Source organism: Alternaria infectoria (genome assembly GCF_024043175.1).
Source record: "Alternaria infectoria strain BMP 0036 chromosome Unknown scaffold_54, whole genome shotgun sequence".
Classification (NCBI taxonomy): domain Eukaryota; kingdom Fungi; phylum Ascomycota; class Dothideomycetes; order Pleosporales; family Pleosporaceae; genus Alternaria; species Alternaria infectoria.
The window spans coordinates 22,831-40,786 of NW_026250743.1; the positions used below are offsets into that span (position 1 = coordinate 22,831).

The following is a 17,956-nucleotide window of genomic DNA, read 5'->3' on the forward strand; positions in this document are numbered from 1 at the left end:
CGCGTAGCGAGCATGCCGATGCCTTTTCCTGGGAGGGGGGTTGCGGTATAGACATTGGTTGGTGTGTTGACATTATGCGAAGCAAGGGCTGAGGGATCAAGGAAAGCGGGTAAGGAGGCGAATTGCTGGGCTAAAGATGGTGTTGTGACGAGCGAGATTCCGCGGCCTTGGCTGAAGGTGTTGTCTGTGTAGATGCAGAGCGTGTCATTTATACTGGAGATGTGTGGTGTGCAGAGGGATTGGTGGGACCATGGTTCGTAGGGTGAGTTTTGTTTCTTGTTTTGTGTGTTTGCAAGATGGGAGAACGGGGAGCAGGACGCGTAGTCTTGGGATCCGTCAAGTGAGGTTTGGAGAGAGAGGGTGTAGAGGGGACTTTGTTGCTGGCATTGTTGATGTTGACGCCAAGGTATTGTCGAAGACGCAACGCATGCGGCGTGTGCTAGGCAAATGAGATGGCTCCGCATTATGGTTTGACTCCGGTAAGGCCAGACGGGAATTGACCAGGCTGTTAATATGGGTTCGTGTTAACATGATGAACAGCGTGCGCAGTCGAGTTGCGTAAGATGGCATGTTGGCGGATGAGACGCAAGACGTTTGGCATGTGTCGCTAAGTATAGAGCGCCAAGCCGTTGGCTTACTTGACCGCGAGAAGCGTCAACTGAGCGAGATGTAATAGTAGTAATACAGAATTGGGTATTTGAACTTATCAAGCTAACCTAAACACCTGTCAATGCTTTTATGATGTTCTCCCAACAAGAAGGAATGCGCCCATACTCCACTTCCAGCAATGCGACACTGCCGCATCGAACTCGCATCGAACATTACAGATCAAGCAGCATCGCCCTCGGAGCTGCGCTTCTTCTTCTTCTTCTCCTTGCCCTCGCCCTCTTCCCGTTTCCGCTTCTTCTTTTTCTTCTCTCCGCCATCTTCCTCCGGCGCGACGTATTCGGCCATTCTCTCTTTCCGCTTCGCGTCCATCTTGTCCTTCATCTTGTCTTCCCGCTCTTCCTGCACCTTTCTCTCCTTTGCATGCTTGCCCAGGAAGTATTCTCCGCTCTCGATCTGCAGGTCGACCTTGCTCTTCTCCTGCGGCGGCGGGAACGGCGTGTATGTCTTCTTCGTCTTGTCGGTGACTTTGTGGGGTACGCGGCGTTTGCTGAGGGAGCGCTTCTTGAAGTTGGGGAGGAAACGGTCCCAGCTCTCGTTGACTAGCTCGGGGTCCTGGTCAAGTTAGTGTCTGCACTTCATGTAGCTGGCGCATGGAGAGCCTACCTTGGCGAGCTCCTTCTTGATCATGAGCTCCTTGATCGCGTAAATGGGATGGATGTTGTGCATCGTGTCCTCGACAATGCGCCGGACCTGCTTGAGGCCTTTGTAGGGACCCATAGCCGCGACTGTGTTTCCTTGCACCAGCAGGTATGTCTCCGTAAGCAGCTCCAGCGCTTTCAGCGTTGATCCATTGGGCCCCAATATGCGCTGCCGCCTCTTGACGAAGCGATCTTTGTTTCCGACCAGATTCCGTATCTTGATGATGTCCATGGCCACCTCATCCTCCAGAATCTTGACTGCTTGCGGCGCCGGCACGCTTCGCGCAAGCAGCTTGATCAGGTCTCGCGCATTCAATATCGCCGCCGGGTCGTATGTCTTTTGCGTCGTCCATACCGTCATGGAGCCCTCGACCAAGTTGAGCTCGCAGCCCACACCCTGTTTCTGCAGCGCTTGCGTGATAAACTTCCATGATCCCTTCAGATACTGTTCGCGATACTTGGGGAAAAGCGTGCTGAAGCGGGACTCGTCGGTGAAGGCGCCGGCCGTGTTGTCTTCGGGCTTGAAGGGCTCGATCTGCGCGAGCGTTAGAGGCAAGTTTCTGCATGCGCGCAGTTCCGGCGCAAACGTACCTTCCACTTGTCGATGTCATCGGTATCCCAGGGCTTCTCCGCATTGTGAGTGGACGGCATGGTGGGCGATTCGGTGTTGGTCGGATTGCGATTGGGTGCGGGTAACTTTTTTCTAGAAGTTGCACTTTCACGCCAGGCGCGCTAAGATTCTGCCACCGCCCTAGCCACATCGGATCTGACAGCGCTAACTCCGCAACACCACACCTCCTGGTCATGACATCGAGCCCAGAAGGACGCCTGCCTGCACACTGAACGACCGTCCATGAAACCCGGACACAACTCAAACAACGATCGACCAAGTCAGATATAGAAGCCGGCTTTCTACGAACGATCTGAGGGCTCTAAGTCATGCCAATAAAGCGGGGGACCAGAAACGGTAGGAAGAGCGGCATCATGTAGTTGCCAGGATATGGCGCCATACTATCGCTCGCATTCTCTTTCTCAATCTTAAACGCCCATCGCAACTACTCCTCGCGTATACTTGAGTGTGGTTGGATGCGTTATTGATCGCATTTGGCAGAGTTGTTCCAATGTTCCGGTTTTAAGCACTGGGTACTGTTGTCTTCCTGCGCCCGCGATGGACGCCTTGCTTGATATTGCATGTTACACAAGCCTTGGAAGTAAGCTCAATTAAGCTCCTCGTCCAATCAACAAAGCGATTCCTCAACTGCCCAGCCCTGCCAACTTTGGAAGGCTGACATGCTTCAATAACACAGCCCGTTCCACAACTTGGGGAATTCATCATGGATATTGCTATCATCTTCTTTGACACGCTCCCTCTCTGGTCTCACCATCGACACCCCCAAACAATTCCAAGATGGATAAAACTGGTGAAAAGCTGAACAATTCCTCTACAAGCGACCGCAAACATGCGACGCAACCGCTGCGATACCGTACCAAGGCATTTTGGCTACTTGGCTTCTATGTCTTACTTCTTGTTGTTCCATGGGCGTTGACATGTGTGCTTGCGTATCGGCCGATCAATGCAAAGTCGTACATGCGACAGGAAGGCTTCAGTGGTGGTCAGGTCTCGACTATGCGCAGATGGAAGATCGCGGTCGATGTGTTGAACGCCATCGCTGGATTGATTACGAGTAAGTGACATATATATGTACCCCACTAGCTACTCGTTGCTGACTGTGTCATCTGCCATTCAGTCCCAGTCTTATCTGCAGTTCTGGCTCAAGCAGCAGTGCTGTTTTGCCAAAGGCGCAAACCGGATGAGTTCCTCAGTCTCAAAGACATGTTTGCCATAGCAGATCGTGGGTGGACGAATCCATATGTGGTTTGGAATTCGCTCCGGACCCGACATGGCCTGGAGGCGCTGGGTAGAAAGTCGAGAGCGAGATTCTTGGTCCCTGCAGCCGGTCTCATCATTCTTGGAGCCATACAACAGCCCATGTACCAGATTCTAGTAAGAGTTGGCACAGCATCTATAATCACGTGTACGAGTGTTCCCTCTTGGCACTCAGAAGGTAAATGTCCCGGCAGTACGCTTGGATTTGGCCCCAGGCCGTACAAAGAGATCGGACGAGATATTGAGCCAGGCACCATGGCTCTCGTGGAACACCTTCCCATGCTGTCTCGGATGATTTCGGGCCTTGCATCGCTTTCCGACAGTGAGTCGCAACTCCGTCTATGGAGTATTGACGCGACATACGAGTGGCCAACGAAGTACGCAGGATGGGTTCCGGACTCGTTGAAGTACCGGCTATTCCAGCGAAAGCCTCGCTTTGAAGGAAATCCTATCTCGGACTTCTTTGTGGCAAGCGTTCCTAGGGGAACCACGACTGGAGTACTACGCCAGCACCTCATGAGGCTTAACTCGTCGGTAGCCTGCGAGGAAGTGAGCCCCAGTAACTTCCCATCTCCATGTCCTGGTGATAAACCTTTGACTGTGTCCTGGCAAGGCGTATTGGATAAAGACGTACGCATATGCGTCCCTGGGAATTACACCGCCTTCCCGTGGACACTTAGCCGTAGTCGTCAGGATTATGTCGAGGAGATATACATCAACGTCATCCATAAGAGAATTCCTCATCCGCCCCGGGGCCTGAAGGACCCGCTGCCCAATGCAAATTATAGCATTCGCTGCACGGCGACGACGACGAGGGGCTATTTTGAACTTGGAAACAACTTCAATAACAACACGCATGGGCCACTTCTCGAACATTGGCCGAATCTTGAACAGATGACGGTGAACTACGACAACAGGACTGATTGGCCCTATACTCCTCCGGGGAAGTACGTCAGACGGAGAAAGACGTAGCATAGCGTCACACTAACGCGAGACAGATATCTCTCTCGCAGAGCGACTGGTTCGCCTCCTCCATATGTCGACAACGCCGACCCTGCAACATGGAAAGTACCAGGTCCTCTAATGATAAGCGCACTCGCGTTATTTGGAAAAGGTTCATGGCTGAGTTCAGCCGCTGCCTATGTGTCGAAAGCGTCATCCAATGTCACCAACGGAACCGGAGATTACAAGGACGCTTCATGGCACCTGTTTTGCCGTGGAATGCCGTTTTTGAACGTTGAAACGCTATCAGAGAAAGCTAACATGAGCTTGCTCGATAAGGGCTTGCTCAACAAGCGCCTGCTGCTCAGCTGGGAAACACTGTTTCACACGGATAATTTTGCATCTGCTTGCGACTTAGCTGATCGGGCCACACTTAACGGCGAAGAGGCGCGAGAGAACCATGTCATGCTCGCTACGCATTATCTCCTCGCCGCTTTTGCTCCCGTCGATGTTAATGAAACATACATCAACCCGGAAAATCTATTAACGGCTGCAATGTTTGTCGCAAATCAAGCCTTTCTTACCTTGCTTCTCCCTGAGGTTGAACAAAAGGGACCTCTTCCAGGGGGTCGTAAGATTTGGACCTCTCCCGGTCTCACTGTGCAAAAGCCTGAACTATCACGAATGGCAATCATTGTACTTTCGCTTCTGATAGGCTTTCAACTACTCGGCTTGGCTTACTTGGCCTATTACCTACATCGCGTTCCAACCTGGTCAGGCCAACTGGATGCCATGGCTATGGCTCGGATCGGAGCAAGCCTGCACAACCGCGGCGTACTTCCAGCCATCGGTCCAGTGAGCAAAAAGGATATCGCTGGTCTCAAGACTGTTGGGGGCCTCATCGGGATTGTAGAGAAAACCTCGCGTCGCAAAAGATCAATCACCACATTTGTGTTGCCAGAGATGACCGCTACAGTTGGCTTGGAAGTCGAGTCGCAATGGCTGGACCCAGATGAGCAGGGTCGCGAAAGCTCAATGAACAGATCTTTGGAAATACAACGAATCAATTCGGCTGGCGAGCCTTTTGAAAGCTCTGAAGATAGCTGTGCAGGCGCTGTATCGCCCAATCTTGCTACTACGAATAGCTCAGACGCCGAATCTCAACGGCCCAATTCGACTGAAGAGCTTCGTGGAAGCTTCGAGGGGTTCAGCACAGGTGTTGAGCTTGGACTAGACGGTCCAGGGCCGATCCTTACAACAGACGTACCGCGCCGAAGCCCGTATATGCGCGGTATGAGGAGATTTTGGAGCGCTTTTCAGCCGACAAAACGCCCCGAAAATGTCAGATCAAGGAGGCTCTTTGAACCTATATCTAGATCGGCCAACCGAAATGTGTAATTGCGCACACTGAATGAGGCTCGCAATCAGACCTCGTCCAGTCCCTAGGCGCTCAAATCTACGCCGCACCACCAGCCAGAATCTTTTTCCCCTTAACACTCTTCTGCTCCATACCTAGACTAACAAAAAACGCCACACTACTCGTCGCAATCGCCAATATAAAGGCCGTCACAATCGCATTATTATACCCCCGCAACACCCCCGGCAATATCTCCCCAGGAACAACACCCCTCAAATTCGTCGCCCCAGCCTCCGCCACAATCCTCGCATCAAACCCCTCCGCATACCTCGGCACCTCCTTGGCCAACGTATTAACAAAGATATTCTGCGCAATACTAATGCTCAGCGCACCACCCAGCGAATTAAAAAACATGACGCAAGCATTCGCCGTAGGCATATCCTTCTCGTTCGTCACAACCTGGACAGCCACAAACGGGATCTGGACACCGGCTCCTGCGCCGATGCCAGCGAGGATCTGGTAGCCGATCCATTGGGCGGGCGGGGAGTGGACGGTGAGGGTGTAGAGCATGCCTGCGCCGATGGCGAAGATGGCGCTGCCGAACCACATGAAGGGGGCGTACCAGCCGACGAGGGTGATGAGGCCGCCGATGAGGATGGAGGAGAGGGTTATGCTGACGAGGTAGGCGATGGTGCGGATGCCGGAGGCTTCGGCGGTGGTGCCTTTGATGGCTTGGAAGTAGAAGGGGAGGTAGAAGATGTGGCTGGTGGTGTGTTAGGGCGTGGCTTGTAGTCGTAGTCATGATTGGGGGTAGAACTTACGTGTACAAAGCCATTGATAGCAGTGTTGAATACAAGCAACTGACCAATACCGTCCGCTGCGTAAACACACGAACGGGTATCGTCGCGCGATCTCCCTTGCGCATCTGTAAGCCGATGAAGACAGAGATTAGCAGTCCGAAGCCTAGCAACGTCCCCCAAACCTTCGAGTTACTCCATGCGTAACTGAACCCACCCCACTGCAGACACAGCAGCAGACAAACAATCGCACAGATCAAGAACACAGCCCCCACGATATCGATATTCTTCAACCGCTGCTTCACCGGTAGATGCGAGTACATCCTCTTTGGATTCGTAAAGAAGAAGAACACGACACCCAGCGACACAGCACCAAACGGAAGGTTGATCCAAAAGCACCACCTCCACGACGCTCGATCCGTAAGTGCACCACCAAGGATAGGCCCCACAACCGACGCAATACCAAACATACTCGACAGCGCCGCAATATAAATAGCCCTCTTCCTCAACGGCACCGAGAACCCAATAATCGTCATTCCACCCGAGTACAACGCCGCAGCCCCCGCGCCCGCAACCGCCCTTCCTACGATAAACATCGCTGAACTAGTCGCCGCGGCACATATAACGCTGCCTACTTCGAACAACACCAACGCAGAGAGGTACGTATACTTGACGTCGAAGTACGTGTACACTTTCCCGAAAGAGGGTTGCAGGGACGTGGTAGTGAGCAGGTAGGAGGATCCATACCAGCCTACATCTTCAAGGCTGTTGAAGACGGTGGTGATGCGCGGGATTGCGGTTGCGATGATGGTGTTGTCGAGGGCGATTACGAAGGTGGTTAGGCAGAGGCCAATGGAGAGGATGGCTAGTTTGGGGCCGTGCAGGTATCTGGACTCGTCTTCGGGGGTGGTGTCGTCGGCGGTATCTTCCTTTGCGATGACTTCTGCGTTGCTTTTTTCTTTATCTGGGTGTTCGGGGTTAACGGTGCTTGGTGATGATACTGGGGGTGGCGTGGTCTTTTCTGGATCGCGGGCATGCGCTTGGTCGGTCGTGTTGTCGTTCGCAGACGCCTTCTCAAGGCTTTGCTTTGACTCTTCCAATGTTGATTCAACAACTCCGGGTACTTGTGCAGTCTCATCATCCGTGCTTGCGCCAACTCCCATCTTCGTAGTGTCGGCTGCCTGCATACCGGCAGCGGGCCCGGCTCAACACAGGGAGGACTTGCCGTCTGCGGGCCGCTGTAAACTATGTGGAACCTGTTAACGGGTATCCACTGTATCGAATCAAACAGTTTCGCGGCAGTGGCATGTATGTCGCACGGGATACCGCGCCGTCGTTGCAAAATGAGGCGAAGGCAGCAAGGAGCGTAAAAGCTTCGAAAAGAAGCATCAGCGCAAACCTTTTGTTTCTATACACAACCCCATGATCACGCGCCCGCAATCAAGGTGCAACCCTTTCGAGCCGTGCGACCGTATTCTGTACGGTAATTGGGATGTCAGATGGGCATCTGCAACCGAGGACGTGAGTTGAGGCGCGGGACGTTTAGATGCCGAGGGGAGTGCGACCAATGGAAGAATTCACGGGAATTAGCCTTGTGTAATTGATCGCCGTTGGGTTCGGTTAGGATTGCAGGTTGCAGGTTGCAGAGGCCGTTTGCATCGTCAGTTGGATACGTCTTCATGAGCTGTTATTGGTTGTTCACGACGATTGCGTGATGCGATAACATCTCGCTGGAAGTGCTTGGCGCGATATCATGCCTATCAACAACACAGCACGGGCAACTACAATGCTATTATAGTACGGAAGGAGCGACGCCGCGGTCGCATTCGCGGTTGTGGTGATGTCTCGCGACTTCCGTTATCCTCGGCTAAACACCCCAACCATGACGATCGCCCACCAAAAAGTCTAGAGCATCCTCGAATCCGAACGCGAACATGTGTAAAGGAACCCTTGTCTTGGAAGGTATCCGCGAACGCAGATCTGGGGTCGGGTCGCTGTGGGTATCGTGGTGGGCGTGATCAGCCCGGATGGTGGGGTAGCTAACCTGCGTGCTAGGGCTTTCCTTTTGCGAGAGGAGGTGCTTCAAGCTTCATCCTTGACGCTTTGGGAAAGAGCGCTGCGGGCCGTTTCGCTCCCGTAAGTGGATGATTGGAGGCACTGGAAGACGTCACGTTGGTATGTAGATCGAAAACGGGTGATGGAAAGTATGTATATTGTAAGTCTATTTGTTGTGATATATGCGATTGAAGGGAGCAACGGGAAATATGTCGGATACATGTGAGCGTAAAACATGGGTAGGCTAAGTAAAGATCCTCCTTCTATAACTCGTCTAGCCCGGACAAACAGCACAAGCTGTCTCGACCTTGACGGTAGCGAGGATTACGCCGTCGTGGCCGCGTGCGCACTTTCGCTGCGAGATCTGGCCCTTGGGACACATTTGCTGGAAGATCATCTGGGTGTGTCCGCACTTGTGGGAGTAGGCGTGGTAGAAACACATTGTGAGTTTGTGTTTTGCGTGACGTTGGTAATGACCGTGAGATCGGATAGCCTCTTTGTATGGTGGATGAGATGGTGTGACTCGGAGTCTACTTCATGGTCAGCAATGGTACTCTTCCAAAGTACACTGTGGCCTTGGCGAGCTCCTGTCGTGTGTCATACCTTGAATAGAGTTCGGATCGGACAATGAAGGAGCAAAAGAACGTATGCTGAGATGATTGACAGCGTGATACTGTTGGAACGAAAGTGTTGGATAAGAACGCTCGATAGAAGTCCAGATGACCGATGTTGTGGCCATCTCTGTCGTATGCCTCAGCTCTTATACCACGATCTATGCGTTGATAGGTTCATGATTGTATGATTGCTATCTATTGCTCAAGTTGCGCGGTTTGACATCCGCGAGCAACCAAGCAATTAGAAACTCATCCGTCTGGTTGAACAACCACGGCAAGGCGTTTCGAAGACTAAGCGGATGCCAGTCCCGCAACCGTAACTTCCCAAAATGGTTCACGGCTTATCGTCGACTGTTGGCATTAAGGTTGTACTAAGCCATTTGATGAGAGATGTGAGCATTCAACAAGTGCAGTCAGCACCTACGCTGAAGATGCTGCGCCAGCGTCGTCGCACAACCAGCGACGGGCGGCTCCGGATAGGCGACTACGAAGCAACTGTTTGGTTTACTCAAGTCTCACGAAACCATACTCCCCGGGGGACAACCATACTAAGAGATGATCAAACATCAGATCTGACAATAGCGAGATTTGCTCTTCTGAACTGGTACCACGGGGGCGGCCATCATGGTGGTTTGCTTGATTCGAGGGCCGGAAAATCGCCGCACTTGTTCATGTTTTCCTCAAACCCGCCGTACCGTCGGAAATCAACCGACATTCGTTGCGAGGTTTGGTTCCGTTGAAGTTTGCGCAATCGTCGTCGTGATTTGCGGCCACCTTGCCGCGGTATGTCCCGGTCACACGGCGCTGGGATCCCAACTGCTTCAACTCAGTTGCGGAGCTGAAAGCTCTGACATACAATCTAGTGCCGTCATGGTCGTAAATTAAGAAGGCTGGCTATCAGTAGTGCTCTTAGCTGCCGACGACATTAGGCCAGCATTTTGGAAATTCCAGCCAATGAGCATGCGGCCTCACCGCCAATTCGTGTGGAGACTTTCGATGCAGATACGCCGCCAGATCCCGCAGATGACGAGACGATAGCTCGGATCTATCAATGGATGCTAGTTTCTTGGATGTAAAGATGGTGGGTAGGGTTCCCAATGGAGGTATCGGGTCCATGTCGCCTTCGAGGCTGGGAGTTGCAGAGAGGTCCACTCGGGCATATTGCTAAGCCTGCAGGATACATGTTGACATGCCAGGGACGCCCGTCTACATCAGTGTCTCGTCAGCATGCATCGTGCTAGTCCTCACCGTGGGGTAGAGGGCCCGAGTGACAACGCAAGCGCATGCTGTCCGTGGCGGAGTTGGAAGCGCCATGGTTAGGGCTGTCGAAGCGTCTCTTGCGGCAGACGGACAAGTAGCATGATGGCATACTGCACCCCACCCAGCCGTGGAACGATGCGCTGGCAAACGGTGTGGTTCATCTGAGACTGCAGGCGAGGCACAGGCGTGCATGGGCGCGTTGGCGAGGCTCTCAAGCGGGCGTGTTGGAGAGGCGTTGACGTCGAGCAGGAGAATAAGTGAAGGCAGCTCTAGCTTGGGTGCCAGCTGGCAGCGCCCCGTCTGAACTATTAACGGCAAAAAGGACATGCAGCGACGTGAGCAGTTTAGCGGAGGAGTTCGACGCTTGACACGTAGCCCACCATAGCTCGCCTGTCTGCAGATTGACGCAGGAGCTGCACCTGCGTCTCCAGCAGGCCGGATAGAGTGCGCGGGTTACTACTAGCATGCGTTTCCTCAGCGTTCGCCCTGCCATTTCCTTTTTGCGCCGTTGGTGAAGTTGTCATTTTCGCATCGCGACGGCCGCCCGCTCCTCAACACCAGGCCGAGCGCAAGGGTCTGCGCATCACCAGAAGACGCCCCGCCGCCTGCCCTGAGCGCGATTGAACGGCTATCCGAGTATCTCGAGGCATTGCAAGTGTGCGCGGCCCAGTTTCGCTTCCTCGGCGTCCCAAACAGCTGCACTGACCGCTGCCACACCGCCTGCCGACGTCACGGCCCTTAAGACGGTCGCATTGCCTCGTGCGCGCTGGACGAGCAAAGCTGGCTTGGTCGCCATGAATGCGCTGTCCACGGCCTCGCACCCTCAACCTCCACCGCGCAATTGACGTCTGACGTCTGCTAGCCTGTCGCAAAAGGGTCTCGCAGCGCCTCACCTCTTGCGCCCGCCCATTGGCTCCGCCATCACCCCCGCCGTCGAATAAGAGCACGGCACCAGCCCTAACCATCGACACCGTCTCGCCCTATCCGTTTCCAGATATCCCGATCGAGGTGAGCCGTTGCTGCTTCCCATGATCTGGATGCAAGACTGACAGTTGGCCAGACAGTTCATCACTCGTGGCGCTCCCACGACCTTCTTCCACCGCTTCATCTTTCTGCGCCCAGCATTCTCCACCAACGTATATCTATACGCTGTGTCATGATATTCGCCTCCATCGCAATCGCCTAATACAACAAATCTCCGGGTAGCGCTTTCCCACTTGGGCCATCACGAGAATCGACCTTCACCCGCGCAAGGGTCGCGCACGGACATCCCGTCGTCTACCGAAACACATCAATTGGCCAGCACGCGCTGCATCGGTGCCAGAGCCTCATCTCCAGCGCGGCATCATCGCGCGGTGTCATCGGTCAGCCTGGGCCGGGCTGCACTGTGTCTATCTCCAGAGGATACAGCGCAACGGTCCGGGTTGGCGGTTAAGGTTAGTGCTCCATGAGTCGCGCATTACCATTCACTTCACGATCAACCTGTACTTGGCGCAAGCACTCATCTGAGTCCTTTCCATTGCCAAACCCATCACCCTCCCGCCTTTCCCCCGGTTGCATCTCAGTTTTGACTTACGAACCATCCAGACAACATCGCTGAACCATGGCATCTCTGGACTTTGACCAGAAGTTCCTTGGTCGGATAGCCAAGCAGACTGAAGAAACAAGTCCATTCCTGTCCAGCGCTCTCTATCAGATCCTGGGTCTGTCAGTTCTCCTGGCCCGGAGACTCATCCGCGCCCGGAAGCTTCGCAAGCTGGACACCAGTCGAGACACTCCCTCACTCTCGGCCTATCAACATATCCTCTGGATGTCTCGAGAGGGATTATCCATACTCGAGCTATACGTGCTGCCCTATGCGCAGGACAACCAGCATGGGCCAGAGTGCAGAGTGTTGAGCGTCAAGTTGCGCGCGAGCTTCTACCACATCTTCTGCCTCTTCCACAACCAACCGCCCGTCACGACAATGAACATGACAAGCACTGATCCTCGCAACCCTGCTCTTCCCCCTTTACCAATATCACCACCAAAGCATAGTAATGGACATGGCCGCAAGACCGACCCCCCGGGCTTGTCACCCCCTTCGAAGCGCGCAGGCAAACAACCAGCATTACGCGAACCCATCGACTCCATCGTGTCCGAGACATCTTTCGTCACGAACCCTTATGCAGCAGGAGGGCCAGTCGGCACACCATCACCGGGACCGACGATCAACGCGCCTCCGGGCCTCAACCCGGTTCCCATTCCACAGCCTTCCTCCTTCATACTCCCACCCCTAAACTTTGTTCCGTTAGCTAGTGGGTACTTTACCACCGCCACTCAGTACGCCACCTCGTTTCTTCCTGGCTCACATCCACTGCGTTTGTCGGTCGCGCTCGAGCACAGCGCGTTTTTGTGGGATTGTGTCCACGACCATGACGCCTCGCGTCGCGTCGCTCGACGTGCAATTAAGGATGTCTACCGCGCGCAAGAAGCAATGGATGACACTGAGTTCGAAGACGCTGCTGAGCTTGTGGGTATCCTGGGTCGCATGATGAAGCGCAAGAGCTGGGAAGGTACGCCACGCGTCGGAGGCATGGCGAGCCCCGAGCCTGTCGCACAAAATACTCCACAAGCAGCTGGTGGCAGATCGGAGCCATCAACTAAACCTCTCACTCCTCCCAAGATTCCCAATCGGCAAAGCAGCAGAAGAGCAGCAGAGGCTCCACCACTTACGGACCCGTCCACACAGGCGCACTCAACACCTCCTACACGCAGTCGAGCAAACACAGCCAGCAAGTCTGTTCCTCGGCAAAAAGAAAGCAACGGCCACGAGACCACGCCCAAGTCGACGCCACGACGGCGTGCGGACAGTGACAGTCGCGACACCACACCCCGAAACCGGCATGTCAGTGTCGAAAGCGGTGCCAGCACAACGCCGCGGGCACCGCAGGGAGCAGGTGGTCACTCTCCCGCCACCCCATCGACGGTCCGAACCGCGCACCGAACCTCAGGAAGCGGCGGCTCCTCAAAAGGAACACCCGTCGCGGGAACCTCAACGCCCCTAACCCAAAGTGCAGCCGCAACCCTCGTCTCCGACAACATGCGCAACTCGCCTTCTCTGCGCCGCTCACCCCCAATCCCACAACCACACTCCCCCTCCTTCCCCTACGACACGCGCCTCTCGCCCTCGCAAGAAAGCTCATACGCCAGACAACAGAGGTGACTAGTAGAGACGGGTCGGGAGAAGCAAAGAAAGATGGAAGTGCAATGGACCGACTCCATGCATGAAGCCGACCTTGTGCTCCTGCCCATGACACAGCCGAGCTCGGTTTCGTCGACCCCGATCGACTTCGCCGGACAGACGTACCCCGAGTACCCTGTTCGGTTTCGAACTTAGAAGTCGCCGTCTTATCGGGACGGTACGACTGCCGATCGAATTGATAAGAGCGCAGCATCTTCCATCCATCCCTTCCCGTCGCAGAAGCTACATGCGTCACGTCACGTCGGCTCGTGGAGCCTAGATCTCTTGATACCCCCCTCCCCATCATACCATCTCATCACCTCTTCCGCATCGCTCTTGTACTGTATCATACCTATTGGCGTTTTTCTCGGCGTATATACCTCTTCAACGACATACACATCCGTCCTGTCTGTTGGACTGTAGCATATCGGATACCAAAAGTCGCCCTTTGCATCTTCCGGCGAGGCGGCAAATAGTGCATAATGTCTTAGTTTCCCAACCTTTTTCTCTTTCGCGGCGTTTCATTGGGTTGCCAGTTGCTTCGGCGAGCTGATGATACCATGGCTGGGCATATGTGTTTGGAGGTTCTGTCACGCTGATACGTAGTCAAGACTTCTTGTTGATGTGCGCTAGACATTCATAATTTACGTCATTTTCTGCTTTAAACACGATAAATTTGTGAGACACAGTGGTTGAGGGTGGAGAGATGATGTATACATCGGTTTGTTTTCTCAGTGGCAGACCACGGTAGCAAGTTCTTGTCTACATACAAGATCTCAACCTTAACATCCGGCTCTTGGTACGCTACACTCCTGCTCACCCGCTCTTAGTACGCCAAACTCCTGCGAAAAGCTCGACGACCAGACCACGAAGCTCAATCAAGCCATCCGCTCCATACGACCAACGAGCAGCTTCCTTATAGCCTTCTTCTCCTCCTTACTCAACGTCGCCAACATCTCGACCGTAATAGCCTCCTCCTCCCCATTAGGCTTAACCTCCGCACACACACGCTCCATAAGCGCCATCTTATACCCCAGCAACTTCTCCTCGCCGTCCACACCAGGAGTACCACGACTCGCAAGTGACATATCTTCGGTGCTGTCAGTCTTCAGCGCCTGCATCTTCTTCTCTCTAAGAAAAAGGTTCCGCCTCTCTTCCTGCCTCTTCTCCAGATCCGTAGCATCGTCGTACGCGGCTTGGAGAGTTTGCCAGGCTGCGTAGTCTTTGTCTGAACGGGTTTCCTCGTACCGCTTCTCCATTGCGTGGCGCAGTTTTGCTAGTTGCGCTATCTTGGACGCTTCGCCGCGGATCCAGGCTGAGCGGATGGGCTTCTGGGCGTCGAGACGGGCGCGGGCTTCTGGAGATTGCTCGTACTGGCCTGAGATGCTGGAGAGTGGGGGAGGTGGGATGGGTAGGTTTGAGCGGAGGGGTAGACGGGCGTGGAAGCTTGGTTCATGTGTGGAGTGAGGGGCTTCTGTAGAGGCTGGGGTGACGAAGCCGGATGTTGCGGGTGCGGAGGTGGGCCATGTTGCGGTGGATGGACCACGAATGGGTTGGCCGAACGACTGAGATGAGGGTGCGATGGGCCCAAAGGGAAGTGAGGGCTTGAAGGGCTTGCCAAAAGTGCCGTTCATGCGAGTCTCAGATGGTGACGGTGTGTGTAGAGGAGCTTCACACACAATGACATTAGACGGGCGATCGAAAGACTTAGTTCCACATGTCCGAGCATTAACAAACGGCGGGCGGTTGAACGACTGAGATCCGGTGTCGAAGCCACTGTTACTACCACGTAGGCGATCAACAGATACCATGCCCACGAACTCCGGAGATTTGGGATCCCAGCTAATCCCATTGTTACTCCCACACATCTGAATGCCAGCCAGGTTATGGAAAGGCGGCCGAGTACCTCCATACATGCTAGGGTGGACAGACGGCGGGCGAGTGCCAGCCGGTGGGAAAGGCCAACCAGGCGCACCAACTCCACACATGCGTGTCGTAGACCCCGTGCTGACTTGAAACGGCATATGATCGACGAAAGGATCAGTGTGCTTTCGCGCATGTCCAGAACCGTTACTGTACGGCGAACCACCCAAGGTCAAGTTTCCTTCTTCGTCTATCTCAGCGCTTCGAGGGTATACGTCGAACATGGGCGAGTCGATCGAGCCGCTGGATGCGTAGCGCTGCACTGTAGGTGAATGTGGAGACGGGGTGTTTTGCCAGACGTTCTTCGTATCCTTGTTGCTTGAGTTGTGCTTTCCGTACTTCATCTGATCGCTCGTGTGGAGACGGCCGTTCGGGACCGGTGAGAGCGATACGTTTTCAACGTCTCCCGCGTGGAGCTGCTCTCGCATACGACCAGGACCGAGGGGCGACGGTATACCCGGTGAGCTTGACGCTCTAGCATCGAGTCTTCGTTGATGCAGGTTCGGTCCGCGCGGTACGATCATCTCCTCGAAAGGCATGTTCCGTGGGATGGGGAATGTTGACTGCGGACGCGAGGGAACATGAGTCTTGGCTATGTTGGGGTTCGAGTAGAAGCTGTCGGATTTTCGTGAGATCTCTTTCTGAAGCTGCGCGGAAGACCACCTCATGCCGTGGCTGGCGGGAGTCTGGACTGGACCGCCGAACTCAGGTCGAAAAGGTGACTCGACCGCGACGCCGGCGAAGGACTGGCGCTGAGATAACGGTGAGATATCAGAACCCGAAGACGCGGAGCCATTCGTAGCACCCGTCTCTGACCTAGGAATCGCGACATTGAGCGCCGGACCAGGGGCATACATCTCGCCAACCTGACTGAAGCGGCAGCCGTCGTCCATCTTGACAGTAGTGTCGCTAGAAGGAGACTGGAAAGTGTCGTCACCTCCGCCACCGCTCACATTACCTTCAGACCAGGCTGGACTCCCTTGAACGTCGCAGCCCCGAACAGGTGCGCTGTAGTTACAAAAGTCGTGATAGCCAGGTAAGTTCATCGACTGATTGAGTGCGCGCTGTGAGCTCTCCAACGCGCGATCCCATCTCTGCGCCTCAAGCTTGTTGAACGACAACTGTGTCTCGTCGATGTAGTCGTTTGAGCTGGAGCGCTCGGGTGGTGGTTGGCGACTCTCCATGGCTGTTGCGGTGGCCGTGGTGAGCCTGTGTGTGGGGGAGAGATTGGTAGGCGCGAAAGTGAGAGGAACTCAAGGTAAGAATATTCGCGGGGTCATAGCTCAAAGTGAGAGTCGGCCAAATGCGAGTGCGGTGGCGGAGAACTGTGAGCTGGGCGGAGTGGTGAATGTGGATTGGGCTAGTCACGGGGAGTGGTGAATTTGGAAGGCAGTTTCGCGTAAGAGACAGAGCATTTGCGCACAACGTGCTTCGCGAGATACGTCACCGTCAAGCGAAGTTTGCACACATTCGGCTGCTCAGCTTTTGGAATAATGATACTCATTGTTGAACAGAACCTAGTCAAATAGATGCAATATGCAACTCGGAAGTCGTGAGTGGCCCGTCTACTCGGCATCGCTGCAGTACCATGGGAGGAAGTAGATGCATTGGTCTTATCGATTATGGAGTCCACAAATTGCCATTTTTGTCTCCAACAACATGTTCAGTTCGATAATGTGCCCTGGCTGCCACTATAGTACCGCAATTCGTATTGTATCGAGCCTGGTCATCAGATCGACCTCACAATACCGGATGAAACGGCGGCTTAACAACCCCATCTTTCACCACCGGCCTCGCAGTCATACCCAGAACCTTCCTCAACCTTTGCGACATGCTCGCCTTCTTCTCCCCTTTCGCCTCCACCCCACTTCCGTCTTTCACCTTCACCATCCCCTTCCCCTTCCCCTTCATCTTGAACTTCTTCTCCGACGCCCCTTTCCCATCCGAAACATTGCGAACCGGCAAGCGAACGATAGGCTTACGCTGCTCCATCTCCTCTTGCTTCTCAGCTTCAGCTCTACGCTCTTCCTCCATGATATTCCACTCCTCCTCCAGAAACCCCATCGTGTCTTTCTTCATCCGTTCCTCTTGCTTGGGCGCAAGGCTAGTTAGATTGAACATGGCGAGGTATTCGTCGCGGATTGTTGGCCACATAGCCTCCAGGAATGCTTCTTTTGCCTCTTCTCGCTGCGTGTTCTTGTTGTCCGACTGCTTAGCTTCCTCAGTGTCGGGAATGACGAGATAAGTGTCTTCGACCTGACCGGCTCGTCGTGTCGGGTTTTGTCTTCTCTGTCTTCGAGAGGGGCCATAGTGGACTGCGGGATTTCGCGTTTCTTCAAACCAGTACGGCTGCACGTTTCCAGTCACACTTCGTGCGAGGTTGTATTCTGGGTCGCTGGCGACGCAGTTGAAGCCTCTGAGGTAGATGGTTGGGGCTGGTTGTGATGGTGACCGGGGAGCGGGAACATTGACTCGGCGTGAGGGTGCGAACGGTGGGGGATCGGAGGAGGAGTCTTGGATCATGCTCGGGAGTTCTGGGACCATGCTTGGTATCTCCGCCATTTCGACGCTGGTGAGTAGTATTGTCAGG

The 17,956-nt window shown here is 54.3% G+C and overlaps 4 protein-coding genes across 4 annotated transcripts; 1 reads left to right on the plus strand and 3 right to left on the minus strand.

Annotated features, from left to right (window-relative positions):
• Positions 1-828: 828 nt before the first annotated feature.
• On the minus strand, positions 829-1,958 carry KRR1 (ribosomal RNA assembly protein krr1; the record flags this gene model as incomplete). The annotated part of the gene is made up of 3 exons (XM_051502373.1): positions 829-1,221; positions 1,273-1,842; positions 1,899-1,958. The coding sequence occupies 3 exons, from the start codon at positions 1,956-1,958 to the stop codon at positions 829-831; spliced, it is 1,023 nt and encodes a 340-aa protein (XP_051347409.1).
• A 3,635-nt stretch (positions 1,959-5,593) lies between these two features.
• J4E92_011042 (uncharacterized protein) lies at positions 5,594-7,478 on the minus strand (the record flags this gene model as incomplete). Its single annotated transcript, XM_051502374.1, has 2 exons — positions 5,594-6,257; positions 6,316-7,478. The coding sequence occupies 2 exons, from the start codon at positions 7,476-7,478 to the stop codon at positions 5,594-5,596; spliced, it is 1,827 nt and encodes a 608-aa protein (XP_051347410.1).
• Positions 7,479-11,823: 4,345 nt separating this feature from the next.
• Positions 11,824-13,425, plus strand: J4E92_011043 (uncharacterized protein; the record flags this gene model as incomplete). Its single annotated transcript, XM_051502375.1, has 1 exon — positions 11,824-13,425. One exon carries the CDS (start codon positions 11,824-11,826, stop codon positions 13,423-13,425), a length of 1,602 nt encoding a protein of 533 aa, XP_051347411.1.
• Positions 13,426-14,321: 896 nt separating this feature from the next.
• Positions 14,322-17,928, minus strand: J4E92_011044 (uncharacterized protein; the record flags this gene model as incomplete). The annotated part of the gene is made up of 2 exons (XM_051502376.1): positions 14,322-16,552; positions 17,172-17,928. 2 exons carry the CDS (start codon positions 17,926-17,928, stop codon positions 14,322-14,324), a joined length of 2,988 nt encoding a protein of 995 aa, XP_051347412.1.
• Positions 17,929-17,956: the final 28 nt, after the last annotated feature.